The sequence below is a fragment of the Mesocricetus auratus genome, unplaced genomic scaffold (genome assembly GCF_017639785.1).
Source record: "Mesocricetus auratus isolate SY011 unplaced genomic scaffold, BCM_Maur_2.0 Super-Scaffold_100009, whole genome shotgun sequence".
In the NCBI taxonomy this organism is placed as follows: Eukaryota; Metazoa; Chordata; class Mammalia; order Rodentia; family Cricetidae; genus Mesocricetus; species Mesocricetus auratus.
Genome location: NW_024429193.1, coordinates 65,579,415 through 65,596,500, shown reverse-complemented (window position 1 = coordinate 65,596,500; position 17,086 = coordinate 65,579,415). Strand labels below are relative to the sequence as shown.

General features: G+C 49.0%; 1 protein-coding gene across 1 annotated transcript in view; it reads right to left on the bottom strand.

Moving 5' to 3' along the window:
• Positions 1-3,281, bottom strand: part of Il6r (interleukin 6 receptor) — a 52,456-nt gene extending 49,175 nt beyond the window's left edge. The window contains exon 1 of the mRNA XM_013120699.3: positions 3,030-3,281. Within this exon, the coding sequence (XP_012976153.1) occupies positions 3,030-3,114 (85 nt within the window). The 5' untranslated portion in view covers positions 3,115-3,281. The remainder of the gene's footprint in view (positions 1-3,029) is intronic.
• Positions 3,282-17,086: the final 13,805 nt, after the last annotated feature.

The window sequence follows — 17,086 nt, the reverse complement described above, 5'->3', positions numbered from 1 at the left end:
CCATGGCCACTGGCTCATCTGAGACTGGTGACTGGGTTTGTGACACTCAGGCTTGCAGAGGGAGGGGACATGTATTTGCAGCTCTGAGGTTACTTTGTTTATGTAACCCAGCAAGGGCCCCACTGGTCTACACAGCATGACAAGGGTCAGATGAAGTAGAGAACAGCCAGGCTCCTGTTGCCTTCAGGTCCCCATCTGAGATGGTTCCTCTGTCTAGTTGCCTCATGAGACAATGAGTCCCTGGAGAGGTGGTACCCAGTGCTCAAGTCAGAGAGACCTGAGCATCTCTCTCTTCGGGATTTGCTCTTGGCCATGCTCGGGATCCTTCCAGGGTGGAGTCTGCATGACTGATCTCACAAAGTTCCCAAGGGCTTCACAGGGAATCCATAAATGTGTGTTGCAATGAGTAAACAGGGGGGAGAGCCCAAGTGGGGAGAGGCTTCTGGTAACAGGGAGCCCTGTTGATAAGGGAGGGGTAGAGGGAGGAGGGCCTTTACTCAGTTCTTCAACCATTTAGGCAAATGTCCTCAACCCTGGCAGTGCCCAAGAATCATGACCAAAATTTTGATTTTTAAAAGTTTAGAACTTTCTCCCTGATATTCTGATACAAGTTTAATGAATGGTCAGGGATCAAGAATTGTTTTTGGTTGGGAATGGTGGTGCATGACTTTGATCCCAACACTCAGGAAGCAGGGGCAGAAGCAGGTGGATATCTGAATTCAGGGCTAGCCGGGTCTACAGAGTGAGTTCCAAGACAACCAGGATTATACAAAGAAACCTTGTCTCAAAATACAAAAAAAAAGATTTAATTGTCACTTTTATAAAGATGACATTCTTCCTAGCCAAAGTCCTATCCTAGACAAAAGAAAAACACTAATTCAGAATGAGGCTACGGACGAAGGTGGGTTTTATGGACAGAAAGAGGTTGCCCCAAAGAGAATTCAGAAGTGTGTGAAGATTTAAATACTTAGTACTTAGGCCTCTATGCTGCTGTGTGTATTTTCCTGCCTTGCAGAAGAAAAGGGGAACCGAAGCCACTCATACCCAGGCTGTCCTCAGCCAGCAGCACCTAGAATGTTTGACCCAGCAGAAGTCTCAATCCCAGCTGGTCCAGGACCTTACCTAGGAGGCAAGGACACCAAGGAGTCCTAGCAGGCCCTGGCGGGGCAGGCTCTAAGGGGGCCACTGATGGATTTCCCCTGCCAGTCAGCTCCAGCTGGCTCCCCTCTCTGAAGCCAAACATCTCAGTCATTTGCTCCACACTTCCCGTTTGATGCTTGGTTCTTGATTGTCACCCTCTAGTCTGTGGTGCGCAAGTGTGGGTGTGGGAGATGGGCTGGGGCCTGTGCTTCTCTGCATTTTCCTTCTGAGCTGGGAGGGCTTTCACTTCCTCCCAGAGTCCCAGTTCTGTCTTCTAGGGGCTGTTCAGGTCGGAAGACACCCCCACCCTTGGGCGTCCTTTCTGAACCACAGGAAAACTAACTCGTCCCCAAAGTGCCTTGTAACTCCTTCGGAACAGAGAGGAACGGTGGCGTGGTGCCGGGTGGGTGGTGGGTTAGTACCCGAGACAGACAGAGAGGCCCGCTCCTGCTCTCCCAAAAAGAGACAGCGTCAGTCCTGCCTGGCCCTACGAGAGGCCACGTGAGGACCTCCTCTTCCATCCGTGCCTTCTGCCCCAGAATTCCACCAGATGAGAGGGATGCTCAGCTTGCCCCAAGCGCCCTCAGCTCTGCCTACTGGTCTAGATCAACAGAGAAATATTAGGGATCTAGGGAACGCTGAGACGTGGAAGGGGGTCCAACAACTGGGCCCGACAGCTTCCCACCATCGCACTTCTCTGGACCTCAGACTCCTCTCAAAGCTTTACGTCAACCCAACAGAGGATTAAAAATATGTAGAGCCTGGCAGCCTTTAAATAAGAGCACTCAAAAACAAAACAAACAAACAAATGTGTAGAATGCAGGGTGTGGTTGACGCCCCAGATCCCAGCACTCAGGAGATGGAGGCAGGAGAAGCACACGTTTGAGGACTGTCTGGGTTACGTGAGACCCTACCTAAAAAAGGAAAGAGAGAGGAAACATATGCAGGAGTACCAAGCGGAGCATGTGAATCCTGCCTTCCAGGCAGAGGGAGAGCGCTAACAGTGTGTTCCCCAGCCATTGCCTCCACAGCCAGCACTGCGGAAATCTCCCCAGTGCCCCTTGACTCTCCAAGCTCTCGCAGAAAACCTCAGCCCCTAAAACAACAAGTAGAGAAGCAGTTGCCCAGTTCTTCCAGAAGACACCAGGCAGGCTGCTGGGCCTGCAGCCAGAGCCCACAGAGAGGCCTAGCCCCTCAAGGCAGAGGGCCGGGAAGGCAACACAGAACTCCTACCCTGTGCCTGGTCCACCCGATTACCAGGAAGGGATGGGGCGGGGGTGGGGGCACAGTTCCAAGAGGTCCCACATCCCTTGCTGTCAGGCCCACAGAACCGGGGAGGGGTGGGTGTTGGCACTCTGCATGCCACGGCTAGTACTGGCTAAAGGAGTAAGTATTTGAGGCGGGAGCACCCATGACTCAGAGCCCATGATGTCAGACCCTTCACAATTAGGTCACTATCATCACTCACGACATGACTCGCAGTGGACCTGAGGAGAGCCAAGCGAGGTGCCGCAGCTAAAGCAGAAGGAGCCAGTGGCACAGAGGACTCTCCAGAGGGGACTACTACTCCGCTAGGGCGCGCCCTCTGGGTATCTTCCTTCAAAGTGACCCGGGATGCCACTGAGTAAGAAGACACATGGGAACACTGGGAACCAGACACCAAAGTCAGGTTTCGGGAAAACACGGTCCTGTACTCAGACTTTAGGCAACTGCCCAGACGTACAGGAGCCGGCAGCCAAAGGCGCTAGACGCAGCAGGGGGCGCGCTAACCACTACCACGTCCGCACAGGTGGGTTAGCCCCGGCCGGTACCCTGGTACCCACGGAGGCTCACGCTGCCCACAGAACGAGTCAGTGTCACATCCCCCTGCCCGTCCCAGGTCGTCTTACCCAGCGCGCCGCAGCTCCCGAGGACCAGCGCGACCGCGGGCGCAGCCAACAGGGCGGCCAGCAGCGCACAACCGACTGCCAGCATGCTTTCTTCTGCGCGGGGCAGCGGGGCAGCTCCGCAGCCGGGGTCCGGGGCGGAGGGGGGGGGGGCTGGGGGAGAGGGGGAGATCAGTAGCCGTCCCCCTCCGGCTCCGCTCTCAGCTCCCGACTGCGAGCGAGCGCTCGCCCTGGCGCGGCTCAGCTCAGTGTCGGTGCGACTTCCCACTTGCACGTGACACGGAGCAGCGGGCCGTCCTGGCAACCGCGAAACATTTGAGGAACCGGTGCAAAAACTCCCTTTTGGCAGCCCCCGGCTCGCTGTTACGAAAGCTAGGTTGGATGGCGCAACCGCCCAGCGCTCCGGGCCACAGGAGGGGGGTAACTTCCTGCAGTCAAGCCACACCTGAGCCGCGAGGGACCCCCACCAGGGTCCCTCCCCAGGTTTTGACGCTGAGCAAAGGGGAATTAGCGGCCCCCGCCGCCCCGCGCCCCAGGTTTTGTTTTCCTGAACACGATTTTGGAAGAGGCTAAGTGTCTCTGGCTGTCAGAGGGCAGGGCAGCCCCCCAGTGCTTACAAGAATCAACCGGGGAGTCCGGAAAGACACCGACGTGTGCATCGACCCCAGAGGCTGTGATTTAATTGGTCTGAGAGGAGACTTAGGCATCCGAAACCCATCTGAGGGAAAGGTTTCCCCTCGCCTTCCAGCAGCCCTTTGAAGGCTGTTGCAGGGGCAGCCAAACTGTGTGCGCTTTGGGGTCTGAAACAGAGAAACATGGGCTGCCTTCCTCAAGACTACAATTCCGAATCCCGGCGTCTCACCTGTTAGGGTTGTTGGTTTGGGGTTTTCTTGTTTTGTTTTGTTTGTTTTTTGTTTTTGTTTTTGTGTTTTTTGCTTTTTAAGCCTATGAAGATAGAGTTTTGTTTTGTTTTTTTAAGCCTATGGTGAAGATTCCTGGAGACACCATCTAAGTACCTGGACCCCAAATACTCAATGAGGAGTCGGACCTTGGCTACCCTCGCGACCTCTCTGCTTAGAAAGGAACTGGTTTTTTTTTTCCTTTGGTTTTTCGAGACAAGGTTTCTCTGTGGCTTTGGAGGCTGTCCTGGAACTCACTCTGTAGACCAGGCTGGCCTGGAACTCACAGAGATCCGCCTGCCTCTGCCTCCCGAGTGCTGGGATTAAACGCCCGGCTGGAACTGTTTTTACCAGGACCCAGCAAGGTTCCCCACAGAGCTTGAAGCTACCGGGCAGCTTCACATGCAAATGCGGACGGAAAGAAAAAGACTGAAAATAAAATTTAGACTCGAGGCCCCTGGACCTGCACCTGCCTGTTTTAATGTGCGCTTCCATTTTTGACTTTTGACTGATTAGAGTCCATGGGGCAACTGGAACGGGTGTGTCCTGGGGGAACTCCTAAATAAGACATGACCAGGCAGGGCAACATCCAACATGCAGGCCTCAGACCAAGGCGTCCATCACTGCCTGTGTGAACTACACGTAAGCAATGGAAGAACCAACTCTGCCCAGGACGATGGGACCGGCTTGGATGGCGCTTGCTTCAGTCATGCACCCTCTTCCTGTGGTGGCACAGGCACTTGAGAAGCAGAGGCAAGTGGATATCTGTGAGTTTGAGGCCAGCTTGGTCTATACGACAAATGCCAGAGCCTCGGTCTGCACACAGAAACCCCGTCTTAAAAACCAAACAACCAATCCTTTTCTCCCCATTTAAAATGGGGCTCTGGTGGCACACACCTGCCTGCAATCCCAACACCTCTCTGGAGGCTGAGCAGGAAGATCAGAGCTCAAAGCAAGTGTAGTGAGACTCGCCCTGTCTCAAAAAATAAAACGCATTTCCAGCAGGCTCCCATTGTGGTGGCCCCTTCCTTTCTGTGGTACATGGAGACCTGAAAATAATTGCTGAGAGACAACGAGTTGCTGGCCTGAAACAGGAAGGCTGCCAGCTCAGATAGGAGTTTAATAAAGGAATGTTGAAGGCAAGAGCAGGCATCCCAGGAATGGCCTGGCATCTGTGCCCAAGTGACTTCCCCTTGCTTTGTGATCCTGGGAGGGGGGAGGGAAGGGAGAGGGAGTGGGGGAGGGGCTGTGTTCTACAGTCACAGATCATTCATCTTTGAGCATTATTTACTGATTCGTAAAATAAGAGGCAGAGGCAGGGCGTTGGTGGCGCACGCCTTTAATCCCAGCACTCGGGAGGCAGAGGCAGGCGGATCTCTGTGAGTGTGAGGCCAGCCTGGTCTATGAGGTGAGTTCCAGGTCACCCGGGGGTACATAGTGAGGCCACCTTCACTTTCCCACTCTCTTTCCTGTGCCAAAGCCATGCATGCACTCAATGTCGCTCGTGGTTTCTCATCTCCATGCCTTGTGCAAGCTACTCTTTAGCCAGGTCCTCCCTCCCTGTGTCCTACACCCTACTCGGCCTTAACACTCACTTCGGACAGACGTGGTGGTGGAGACTTACAACCCTAATTCTCAAGAAGTTGAGGGGGGAACTTTGCAAGGTCAAGACCAAGCTGGACAAGACCCTAGTTAAAAAAAAAATCAAGCACGGCTGTGAACACATGTATCCCCAGTATTCGGGAGGGAGGGAGAGGATTTTCCCCAAGTTCCAAGCCAACTTGACCTACATAGCAAGAAAAGATAAGGAAAAAAAAAAAAAAGAGGCAAGCCTGGACTTGGCTGTTTTCTCCAGAAAACTGGAAGGTCTGTTCCCTGGGCTCCTAGAAGCCTGTCACCCACAGATGTCAGGTCCCTGTGCTCCTCCAAATGTGACTTTGTTTAGCACTCTGCCTTCCTTGTCACCCTGAAGAACTCATCCTTTCCTGAGCAGGGCCTACCGCACCTGGAGATCTTTGTCTCAATTGAGAAAGAGATTCCTCAGGGCTCTGTGCAGATCTTACCTCCTCTAAGGCTGCCTGAACTCCACACTTAGCACAAGTTCAGTTTATGAGCCGACATTCCAGGCTGTTATGACAAACACTAAGGAGGAAAGAAAAATGTCTCCGTGTGTGTCAGCCTTGCTGCCAACCCCCGCAATCTCCCAACCTCCTGCCCCCGGTCGGACTGCTGCTGCCAGTCCCCAGGAGTTACCGGCCCCTCCTGTGTGCTGCCAACCCCAGCAAGAGTGCCTGTTGGTGTAGTGAAACTTGGAAATGGAGACACCCAGCCTCCAGGAAGCAGAAACGAGTGGCAGATTGAGGTTGAAGTACAGGGGACTCACACAAGCCACTGTGACTGCAGCAGAGGAACAGAGAGCTTCACGTTGGAGCCAGGGCACCTCTCTGGGGACATTTTCTCAAGAACACAACTGCCTTTCAAATTCTCAGCCCTGAGGGCTAGGAAGTATCATTGCATGCCAAATCGGCTCAGAGAGGTGAAGTAATTTCACCTCTTTCAACTGTAGGCTGAGATCTGGCCCAGGACTCTCATGCGGGGAGGTGACTTTGGGACACTTGTCTACCCCGTCACGGTAGGCACTAAGGGACTGCACAGGCTGCGAGAGAAGAGTGCACTGTGAACTTGGTTTAACAACACTTGCTTCTTCTGGTCCCCAGGCTCGGTCCCGCTTCTGTATGGGTGTCCCTGCAGTTACCCTCCATGTCCTCTAGAGGGAGAAGCCCTGGCCTAGCTCAACCAGCAAGCAAGCCCTCTCTTACCTTGGACCTGAATAGCTTAACCTGCTCTTAGCCACAGAATCTGACCTCGTAGCCCCGGCAAGCTCAAATGGGCAATCCTACCGCCGCCACCTCCCCAGTGGTGGGATTTAAGGCTGCTCACCCCAGGTCCAGCGAAAATTAGCTCCTTTTGTAGTCATGGACTCTGCTTCTCTTGCTTTCTAGACAAGGAAACTGAGGCCCCAAAGGTGAACTGTTTGCTAAAGATGGCAAAAGGGGACAGTGTGAACAACAGATATGAGACTCCACCTGTCCTAGTTGGAGAGGGGTGTACTGTCTTGAGTGTTTTGGTTTTTGGTTTTTTTTTTTTAGTTTTGTTGTTGATTTGTTTATTTTGCTACAGGTTCTCATGTATCTGAGGCTGGCCTTGAGATTTTCTTGATCCTCCTGCCTCCACTTCCCCAATGCTGGGCTTAGAAGTATGCATCACCACACCACACCCCACCAGTTTTTTGTTTTTTAAATAAATCTCCTCCCAACACCGCCTCCAGAGCTGGTCTCAGCTCTAGTAAGGGCACACCCTGACCTCCAGGCCTGGACCCATTCTGGTCCCAATAAGGGACACTCTGTATAATCTACTCACCTGCAGGTCTGCCAAGGGGACCAGTCGGTTCTGAGGAAGGTTGTGAAGTGAAGTTAGGCTGTCTGGCAGATTTGTCCCCTGCATCTGACACTTCAGTCTCTCCTGCACAGGTACAGCTTCTCTGGGGTTTTCCCCCGGAGGGGACAATGTGGACAAACATTGGGGCTGCACCCCATCACCAGCAGAGACTCCAGCTCACAATGGAGACTTGCAGCATGCTCAGCAATCATGACCCATATTGTCCCATCACCAGCTGAGGTCACCCCTAGAGATGGGGCTGCTAAAGCCATTCCCAAAAAGAAGTTATAAGCTCCCCCAATAGTACGTATAGAATGTTATGTTGTCATAAAGGTTCTATAATACTTATGGAATGTGATGTTTTTAATATTTTATTTTGTTTGTTTGAGACAGGGTCTCACCATGTAGCTAGATGACCTGGACTATTAAGTTTTTGTGACTGCAGAGAAGCATCACAACTCAAGTTAAACAGAGATGGACTGGGGAGTCGGTTCAACTGTGAAGAGCTTACTGCTCAAGGAGGAGGACCTGACCTCATAAAGTGCCGGATAGCGGGGCTGAGAGATGGCCCAGTGGTTAAGAGCACCGGCTGCTCTTCCAGAGGATCAGGGTTCAATTCCCAGCAACCACATGGCAGCTCACAGTCGCCTGAAACCTTAGTTCCAGGGGATCTGATACCCTCACACAGACATACATACAAATAAATGAGTAAATAAAATTTAAAAATAAAGTGCCAAATATTCTGGCTACACAGTGAGACCCTGTCTTATAAAACAATAAAAAGAACACCAGGAGGGTTCCTGAAGGTCACGGGCCTGTTAGTCACCGTGCTCCAGGATCGGTGAGAGATCTCTCAAAAAATAAGGTGAAGGGTAGAGATAGTGAGTCAGCAGTTAGGAGCACGTAGAGACCTTGAAGAGGAACTGAGAGTCTAGCATTCACGTGGGGTGTTGTCCCGCAACTGCTCATAACTCCAGTGCCAGGGACCCAACCACCTCCAAAGGCATAGGGCTCTGAGGACACTGGATATGCATGTGATACACACATCTGTGGACAGACAAACACATAAAAGAAAAATAAATCATATGTGAGGCAAGCCAGCACTACATAGGGAGATCCTGCCTCAAAATAAAAAATAATGAGGGTAGTGGTGTATAACTGTAATCCCAGCACTTGGGGGTAGAGGCAGGAGGATCAGAAGTTCAAGGCCATCCTCAGCCACACAGTGATTTCTAGGCCAGGGTGAGATGAGACCATGTTTCAAAACAAAATAAAATGAAAAAGGGTGGGAGGGGAGAAAACTTTTTAGTACAATAAACTATATGATTCTTAGGAACCAGACTGCCTGAGCTCAAATTTCAACTTTACCACTTACTAATAGTTCTTTTTAAAAACTACTTAACTGCCGGGCGTTGGTGGCACACGCCTTTAATCCCAGCACTCAGGAGGCAGAGGCAGGTGGATCTCTGTGAGTTCGAGGCCAGCCTGGTCTACAGAGTGAGTTCCAGGACAGCCTCCAAAACAATACAGAGAAACCCTATCTCGAAAAACCAAAAAAAAAAAAAAAAAAAAAAACTACTTAACTTATTGGTTCCTCTTTTTGTTTAGTTAGTTGATTTTGCTTTTTGGAGATACTGTTTCTCTGTGTAGTCCTGGCTGTTCTAGAACTAGCTCTGTAGACAGGCTGGCCTCAAACTTAACTGATCTGCCTGCCTCTGGACTATAGAGAGTTAAAGGACAGCCAGAGCTACACAGAGAAACCCTATCTTTGAAAACAAAAACAAAACTAAAAAAATGATACTCAGGGTTAAGAGCACTGGACTGACCTTCCAGAGGACCAGGGATTTATTCTCAGCACAAATATCAGGCAGCTGACATCTGTAAGTCCTACCCAGGGGACTCTGACTCCTCTGGACCTATGGATACCAGAAGTTATTCATACGCATACACACACACTCACTAAAACCGATTTTAAAAAATGAATCTTAAAAAAGACCTCACTGACACCTGGCGTTGGTGACACAGGCCTTTAATCCCAGCCCTCTGTACGCAGAGGCAGGTGGATCACTGTGAGTGCAAGGCCGGGCTGGTCCAGGACAGTCTCCAAAACAATACAGAGCAACCCTGTCTCGAAAAACCAAGAAAAACAAAACAAACAAAAAAGACCTCACTGAATGCACAATGCTGATAATGCTCTTACGTGTGAATCCCCAGGTGTTCATTAACTGCAAATGAGTAAACTTTCCAACCTGCTCTATCAGACAGAGGAGTCTGGCCGACTTGTAAGTTACAATCATTGTATCCTGCTGTGGAATATTGCTTTAACTATGTAAAGATGTGCACATTTGTTTATGCTACATTTGAGTGACAATGTGAATATGTGTTACATTCAATTATGCTATATTTGTTTACGTAAAGATGTGTTGCCTTGCCTGCCAAAGATACCTGATTGATGTAATAAAAACCGGAACTGCCAGTAGCTGGGCAGTAGAGGGATTCGCAGGGCTGGCTGGCAGAAAGAATACTTAGGAGGAGGAATCTAGGCTCAAGAGTGGAGAGAGGAGCCAGGCAGTGGTGGTGCACGTATTTAATCCTTAACCATATCCTGGTCTACAGAGAAAGTTCCAGGACAACCAGAGCTGCTACATTGAGAAATCTTGCCATAAAAAAAAAAAACAGAGACAGAGAGATGTCCAGGACCAGCCAGGTAGCTACCAGCCAGCCATACACAGAAGAAGCAGGAAAAATAGGGCATACAGAATGAAAAAGAAAGGTTAAAAGCCCCAAGGCAAAACACAGATGAAGAGAAACAGCTTAAATTAGTTATAAGAGCTAGTAAGAAAGAAATGAGCTTAAGCTAAGGCCGAGCATTCATAACTGATAATAAATCTTCCTGTCATGTTTTGGGAACTTGTTGGTGACCCAAAAGAATGCCTGCTACAGTATCAGCTGTAAAATAAACAGGTTGACAAGGAACTGGGCATGAGACGCTCTCTGAGGCCTGTCCACTGGCCACCTGCATGCTTTAGTCAACTTTGTCCCAGCTGATAGTGGTACCCAGGGTCAGAGCTGAGTGTCCAGGTCCCTCCATCACCCCCATCTTGCTTTTCCTGGAGAGTTCTTGTACCTCCCAGCAAAGGCTACATTACATTCTGGGTTTTGAGAGTAAGGACCAATAATAATCACCTTTCCTGTTGTTGCTTTTGGTCCAGCGGCTCTTCAGTAGTCCCTGTACATATGTAGCCAGCACAGTGCCAATGCCTGAGCCTGCTTGAGCTCAAACGCTGCCCTGCTGGGGACTTACCATGCCTCATAAACTAACTAAGCCTTACTTTCCTGCCTGCAAAGTGGGAGTAGTAAGAGTTCTCCCCTACAGAGGCTTGTTGTCAGGAGTCACTACGAAACCCCTGGAGTATGTCAGCTCAGTCCCAGCAGCCAGCAAACGTTCAGTGAATGCCAGCCAGCAATAAATGCAGAATAAATAAAATAATTCAAAAAATCATCCCGCAAGTAGCAGAAGGTGGGTGGGAACAAAACTTTATTTTCTAATATTTATTTATGAATTTTTGAGATGAGATGTCATGTAACCTAGGCTGGCGTTGAATTCACAATTTGGATGAGGATGACTTTGAACTCCTGATCATCCAGTTTCCACTTTGCAAACAGTGATTTTTACCAGTTCCTGTCATAACATCAAGAGGATCAAAGGGGACGGGTGTGACAGCACATGCCTGTAATGCTAGCACTCAAGGCAGCAGCCTTTCCAGGCTCCCAGGAATACATCAAGAGACCCAGCTTCAAAAACAAAAGCAAGAACTCCACCAAACCAAAAGAACAAGATTTAACAGAGGAAATTTTGTGATTTACATTATTCAAAAATTAGCCATTATCAGAAGCATCTCTTTTTTTTTTTTTTTTTTTTTTTTTTTGGTTTTTCGAGACAGGGTTTCTCTGTATTGTTTTGGAGGCTGTCCTGGAACTCACTCTGTAGACCAGGCTGGCCTCAAACTCACAGAGATCCACCTGCCTCTGCCTCCTGAGTGCTGGGATTAAAGGTGTGTGCCACCAACGTCCGGCTAGAAGCATCTCTCTTAAACTATCTAGATTCTGACTCGTAAAATGCTCATATTGAGCCGAGAATTGGTGGTGCACACCTTTAATCCAAGCACTCAGGAGGCAGAAGCAGGCGGATCTCTGTGAGTTCGAGACCAGCCTGGTCTACAAGAGCTAGTTCCAAGACAGTCTCCAAAGCCACAGAGAAACTCTGTCTCAAAAAAAAAAAAAGAAAGCTCATATTGAACATAAGTAATGTTCATAAGTCATAATCAGAAGCTTTCTGAAAGCTAGACTCAGAAAGTCAGGTAGGAAACCAAGAAGAGTCAGACAGGAGCTGGGGACAGAGGTCCGAGGTAGAGTGTGTGCCTCCCTGGCACGAGACCTTGGTTCTGTGGCACCAAAAAACAAACAAGCCTAATAAAAGTGCAAAACTGAAGCCGGGCGTTGGTGGCTCACGCCTTTAATCCCAGCACTTGGGAGGCAGAGGCAGGCGGATCTCTGTGAGTTCGAAGCCAGCCTGGTCTACAAGAGCTAGTTCCAGGACAGCCTCCAAAGCCACAGAGAAACCCTATCTAGAAAAACCAAAAGAAAAAAAAAAGTGCAAAACTGGAACCCTTAGCCACTGCTGGTGGGAATACAAGATGGTACCACTTTGGAAAAGAGTGGAAGTTCTTCTCCTGACTAAATGTCTCGTCTGTCACCATATGACTGAGTAATTCCACCTCCAGGCGTACGCCCATGAGGAATGAAGACCTAGTCCACACTAACTTCCCCAAGATTGCACAAAGCAGCAATGCTCACAGCAGTCAAAACAGAAACCCGTGATGTCTACTGACATGGTAACACATAGCCAATGTTTACAACAGGAAAATACTGGGCTGTAACGTGAATGTTATTTTTATTTCACTCCATTTATTTATTGATTTATGTGTATGGGTTCTGTCTGCATGCATGTCTGTACACCATGTGTGTGTCCCATGCCTGTGGAGACAGATGAGGTCATTGGATCCCCAGTCTGTAACAAGTTACAGAAGATTGTGTGTGCAGCCATATGTGCCAGCCCCCATGAATGAATTTTGAAAACATTAATGTAAGAAGTCGCAGACAAATGTTCACATATCCACCAGGCGTTGGTGGCACATGCATTAATCCCAGCACTTGGGAAGCAGAGGCAGGCAGATGTCTGTGAGTTCGAGACCAGCCTGGTCTACAGAGTGAGTCCCAGGACAGCCTCCAAAACAATACAGAGAAACCCTGTCTCGAAAACACCCAAAAAAAAAAAAAAAAAAAAAAAAAAGAAAGAAAGAAAGAAAGAAAGAAAAGAAAAAGAAAAAGTCCACATATCCTGTGAGTCCATTACTGTGGAAGTCCAGAACTGAAGCCAGATGTGCTCACCCACAATCACCAGGGGCAGAGGCACGAGGCACAATTCATCAACTAGTGTCATCTGTCACCTAACTGTGAGGCTTTACCCCATGAAACATGCACTAGGAGCCGTCCCCATGCCCTACTCCCCATCCTCATGAGCATGTGGTTTCCTGTTGCTCACCCTGTCCACACTCCTGTACCAGGGACCAGGGTATGCTGCTGTTACCCCTGCAGCCTAGTCAGCCCTGCCTCCTCCCTGTGGCTATGGCCAGGGGCTGGTAAGGACTCCTCAGTGTCTAGCTAGGAAAGAGTCAAACTGCCAAAACTCAGAGCCTCTACTCTACCTAGGAGGTGGATACTCTCACATCGCTACCTTCTCTGTCCCAGCGGGCAGGGCTCAAAGTCTCTGTCCCCACACACAGCCACACAGGGACAAAGCCAACACCAAGGCCTAGGCCTTGTGGCTGAGAGCCTCCTGCCTGGCTTATCGTTGCTGCTACGTATGTCACCTGCTCTCTCTACCTCTACCTTGGCTGTCAGCGATACCATCCCCAGACAGCCACTCCAGCACGTACACTGTTGGGAGCTGTCTCCTGGGCCTCCTCTCTCCATCTCTGGTCTCCAGGTGGAAATGGGATTTCCACCAAGTGCAGGCTGGACAGATGGAAGAGCCTGTCAGTTTCTGTCCTCTGACTCCTGTTGGTTGTTGTTCTTTGTTTTATTTTGTTTTGTTTTGGTTTGGTTTGGTTTTTCGAGACAGGGTTTCTCTGTGGCTTTGGAGGCTGTCCTGGAACTCGCTTGGTAGTCCAGGCTGGTCTCGAACTCACAGAGATCCGCCTGCCTCTGCCTCCCGAGTGCTGGGATTAAAGGCGTGGGCCACCAACGCCCGGCCTTTGTTTTGTTTTTGAAGACAGGGTTTCTCAGTGTAGCCTTGGCCAACCTGGAATTGACCAGGCTGGCCTCGAACTATTTCTTTTCACAAATAATTAAAGTATGATTTGTGTTGCTTTATTTTTTCCTTTTTGATTTTGTAGACAATTTTACTAAATAGCTGAGGTTGACCCCAACTTACTGCATTCCTCTTGCCTTAGCCTCTTAAGTGCTGGGATTATGAATGGTGTCACCACTCCTAACTTACAATACTCATTTGGGGCCAAGGAGGTGGATCAGGGTGCTTGCCGCCAAACCTGAGGACCTGAGTTTGATCCTTGCAGCCTACATGGTGGAAGGAAATAACTGACTCCCACAGGCTGACCTCTGACCTCCATATACACCTGTGAGGCACATCCTCCACCCAACATGCACCCCACAAATAAATAAATACGTGTAAACATTTCATTCCCTCCAGGCGGTGGTGACGCACGCCTTTAGTCCCAGAACTCAGGAGGCAGAGGCAGGCAGATCTCTGTGAGTTCGAGACCAGCCCAGTCTACAAGAGCTAGTTCCAGGACAGTCTGCAAAAAATACAGAAAAACCCTGTCTCAAAAATAAATAAATAAAAAATTTTCATCCACTTTTCACTTTCGGTGTAGAACTCTGTGCTTATTTTCTTTTTAGGTGTGTAATAATGCACTCATTCCCCCAGCACATGCATGCGGAGCCAGGTGTTGGGGCCAGGATGTAAGGCCATGTGTATAACGGCCATGGGTGTAAGGGCCATGGGTGTAAGGACATGGGTGTAAGGACATGGGTGTAAGGGCCAGGGCTTCTGCTCAGTGAAGCATCTGTCTCTCCTTGTGAGGCCTAGGTTCCATGCCCAGTAATGCCAAAATGATGTAGTATTTGTATATAACCTGTACATATTTGTATATTACAAGTACATAACTCTCTCCTTCACCCCCAAGTCCCTACCGTGTGGTGTGTGTGTGTGTGTGTGTGTGTGTGTGTGTGTGTGTGTGTGTGTGTGTGTACCATGCCATGGCTTGTAGACAGATTTTTCTTTGGGCCACCAGCTCACAAAACATGACAAGAGACTTATTATTAATTAGAAAAGCTTGGCCTATAATTCGGGCTCGTCCCAGTAGCTCCCATAACTTAAATTAGCCCATTTATTTTAATCTATGTTTTACCTCGAGGCCTTTTGCCTCTCTTCCATCTAGCATCTCCTGTCTCCTCTGTGACCTCTGGCATCTCTCCCACACCTCAATCCACCTCCTCTTCCTCTCTCTCTGCCCGGAAGTCCATCCTAACCTCTTCCTGCCCAGTTATTGGCCAGTTATCCCTTTACTAACCAATCAGAGGCCACCTTGACAAAGACACACCTTCACAGTGCACAGAAAGATTATTCCACCGCAATGGCTTATGTGTGGGAGTAAGAGGAGAAAAGCTGGCTCCTCCCGCCATCTTGGGATTCTGGGGAATCAAGGTCCACGCGTTTGGCTTGGCTCAAGCATGTTTACCGACTAAGCCATCTCCCAGCCCAATAAATCAAGAAGTATGATCCAGAAAAATAATGTTTGGGACTAGAGAGATGGCTCAGTGGTTGGGAGCACTTGTTGCTCTTCCAGAGGACCCAGGTTCAATTCTCAGTACCCACATGGTGACTACAACTATCTATAACTTCATGCAAAACACTCATATATATAAAATAAGAATTTTTTTAATCAAAAGGATAATCCAGATGGGTGTGGCAGCTCACACTGTAATCCTCATACTTGGGAGGCAAAAGCAAGATTTCCTCAAATTGTAAGAGACTCTGCACCCCCCCCCAAAAAAAGAAAAAGAGAAATCTAGGCTGTGGGCACAGTAAAATGACAGAGGACTTGGTTAGTGCATGTGGGGTCTGGGTTTGATGCCCTAGCACCAAAAAAACAAAACCCCAAAAAAACAAAAAGTCCTACCTATTCACAGCTTTACTTCTGTGCCCTGAAGTTAGCCTTGGCTCAAAAATACTAAATGAGAAATTCCAAGAATAAATAATTCTTTTTTTGCTTATTTTTGAGACAGGGCTTCCCTGCATAGCCCTGGCTATCCTGGAACTCATTCTGTAGACCAGGCTGACCTTGAACTCAGAGATCCTCCTTTCTCTGCCTCCAGAGCACTGGATTAAAGGCGTGTGCCACCACCGCCCAGCAATAATTCTTAAGTTTTAAATGATATGAATCTGTCCCTTGCCTTCCATCCTGAACAAGAATCATACTTGTGTCTAATGCACCCCAGCTGTGTACTATGCAACAGTACTTAAGTTCAAAGGCCAGTGCTCAAACCTTAGGCAACATTCTTGGGCCTCTGCCACGCCAGGCACTTTGTCTCCTCGAGTAGGGATGGAGTCACAAGAAGCTGAGTGAGACGGTGGCATGAGACAGTTTTGTAAGGAGAAGTCACATGGTGCCTAGCTGGATGGCTCAGCTAAGCCTGATGACCTGAGTTCTATCACTGGGTCCCACCAGGCAGAAGGAGAAAACTGACTCTTGCTAGTTGTTCTCTGACCTGTAAAGGCACACGTGCTTGCCGGGCGTTGGTGGTGCACACCTTTAATCCCAGCACTGGGGAGGCAGAGGCAGGCGGATCTCTGTGAGTTCGAGACCAGCCTGGACTACCAAGGGAGTTCCAGGACAGCCTCCAAAGCCACAGAGAAACCCTGTCTCGGAAAAAAACAAAAAAACAAAAACAAAAAATCAATCAATAAATAAATAAATAAATAAATAGGAAAGAAAATTGACCCTTATAGGATAGCTGGGGCTACACAGACAAACCCTGTCTCAGAAACCAAGGTGGAGCCGGGCGTTGGTGGCGCATGCCTTTAATCCCAGCACTCGGGAGGCAGAGGCAGGCGGATCTCTGTGAGTTTGAGGCCAGCCTGGTCTACAAAGTGAGTTCCAGGACAGCCTCCAAAGCCACAGAGAAACCCTGTCTCGAAAAACCAAAAAAAAAAAAAAAAAAAAGAAACCAAGGTGGAGGAGGAGGAGATGGAAGAGGAAGAGGAGGAAGAGGAGAAGGAGGGAGAGGAGGAAACCCTTAATTGAGAAATTTCCTCTATCAAATTGGCTTGTGGGCATGTCTTTGGGGAATTTTCTTGATTTATTATTGATGTGCAGTGCCCATTCCCCCATCTTTTTTTCTTTCTTTTTTTTTTTTAAAGGATTTTATTTATTACGTATAGTGTTCTGCCTGCATGTATGTCTACATGCCAGAAGAGGGCACCAGATCTCATAACAGATGGTAGTGAGCCACCATATGGTTTCTGGGAATTGAACTCAGGTCCTCTGGAAGAACAGGCAGTGTTCTTAACTGCTGAGCCATCTCTCCAGCCCCCCACCCCCCATCTTAAGGTAGACAAGTGTAGTGAAGTCCGAGTGT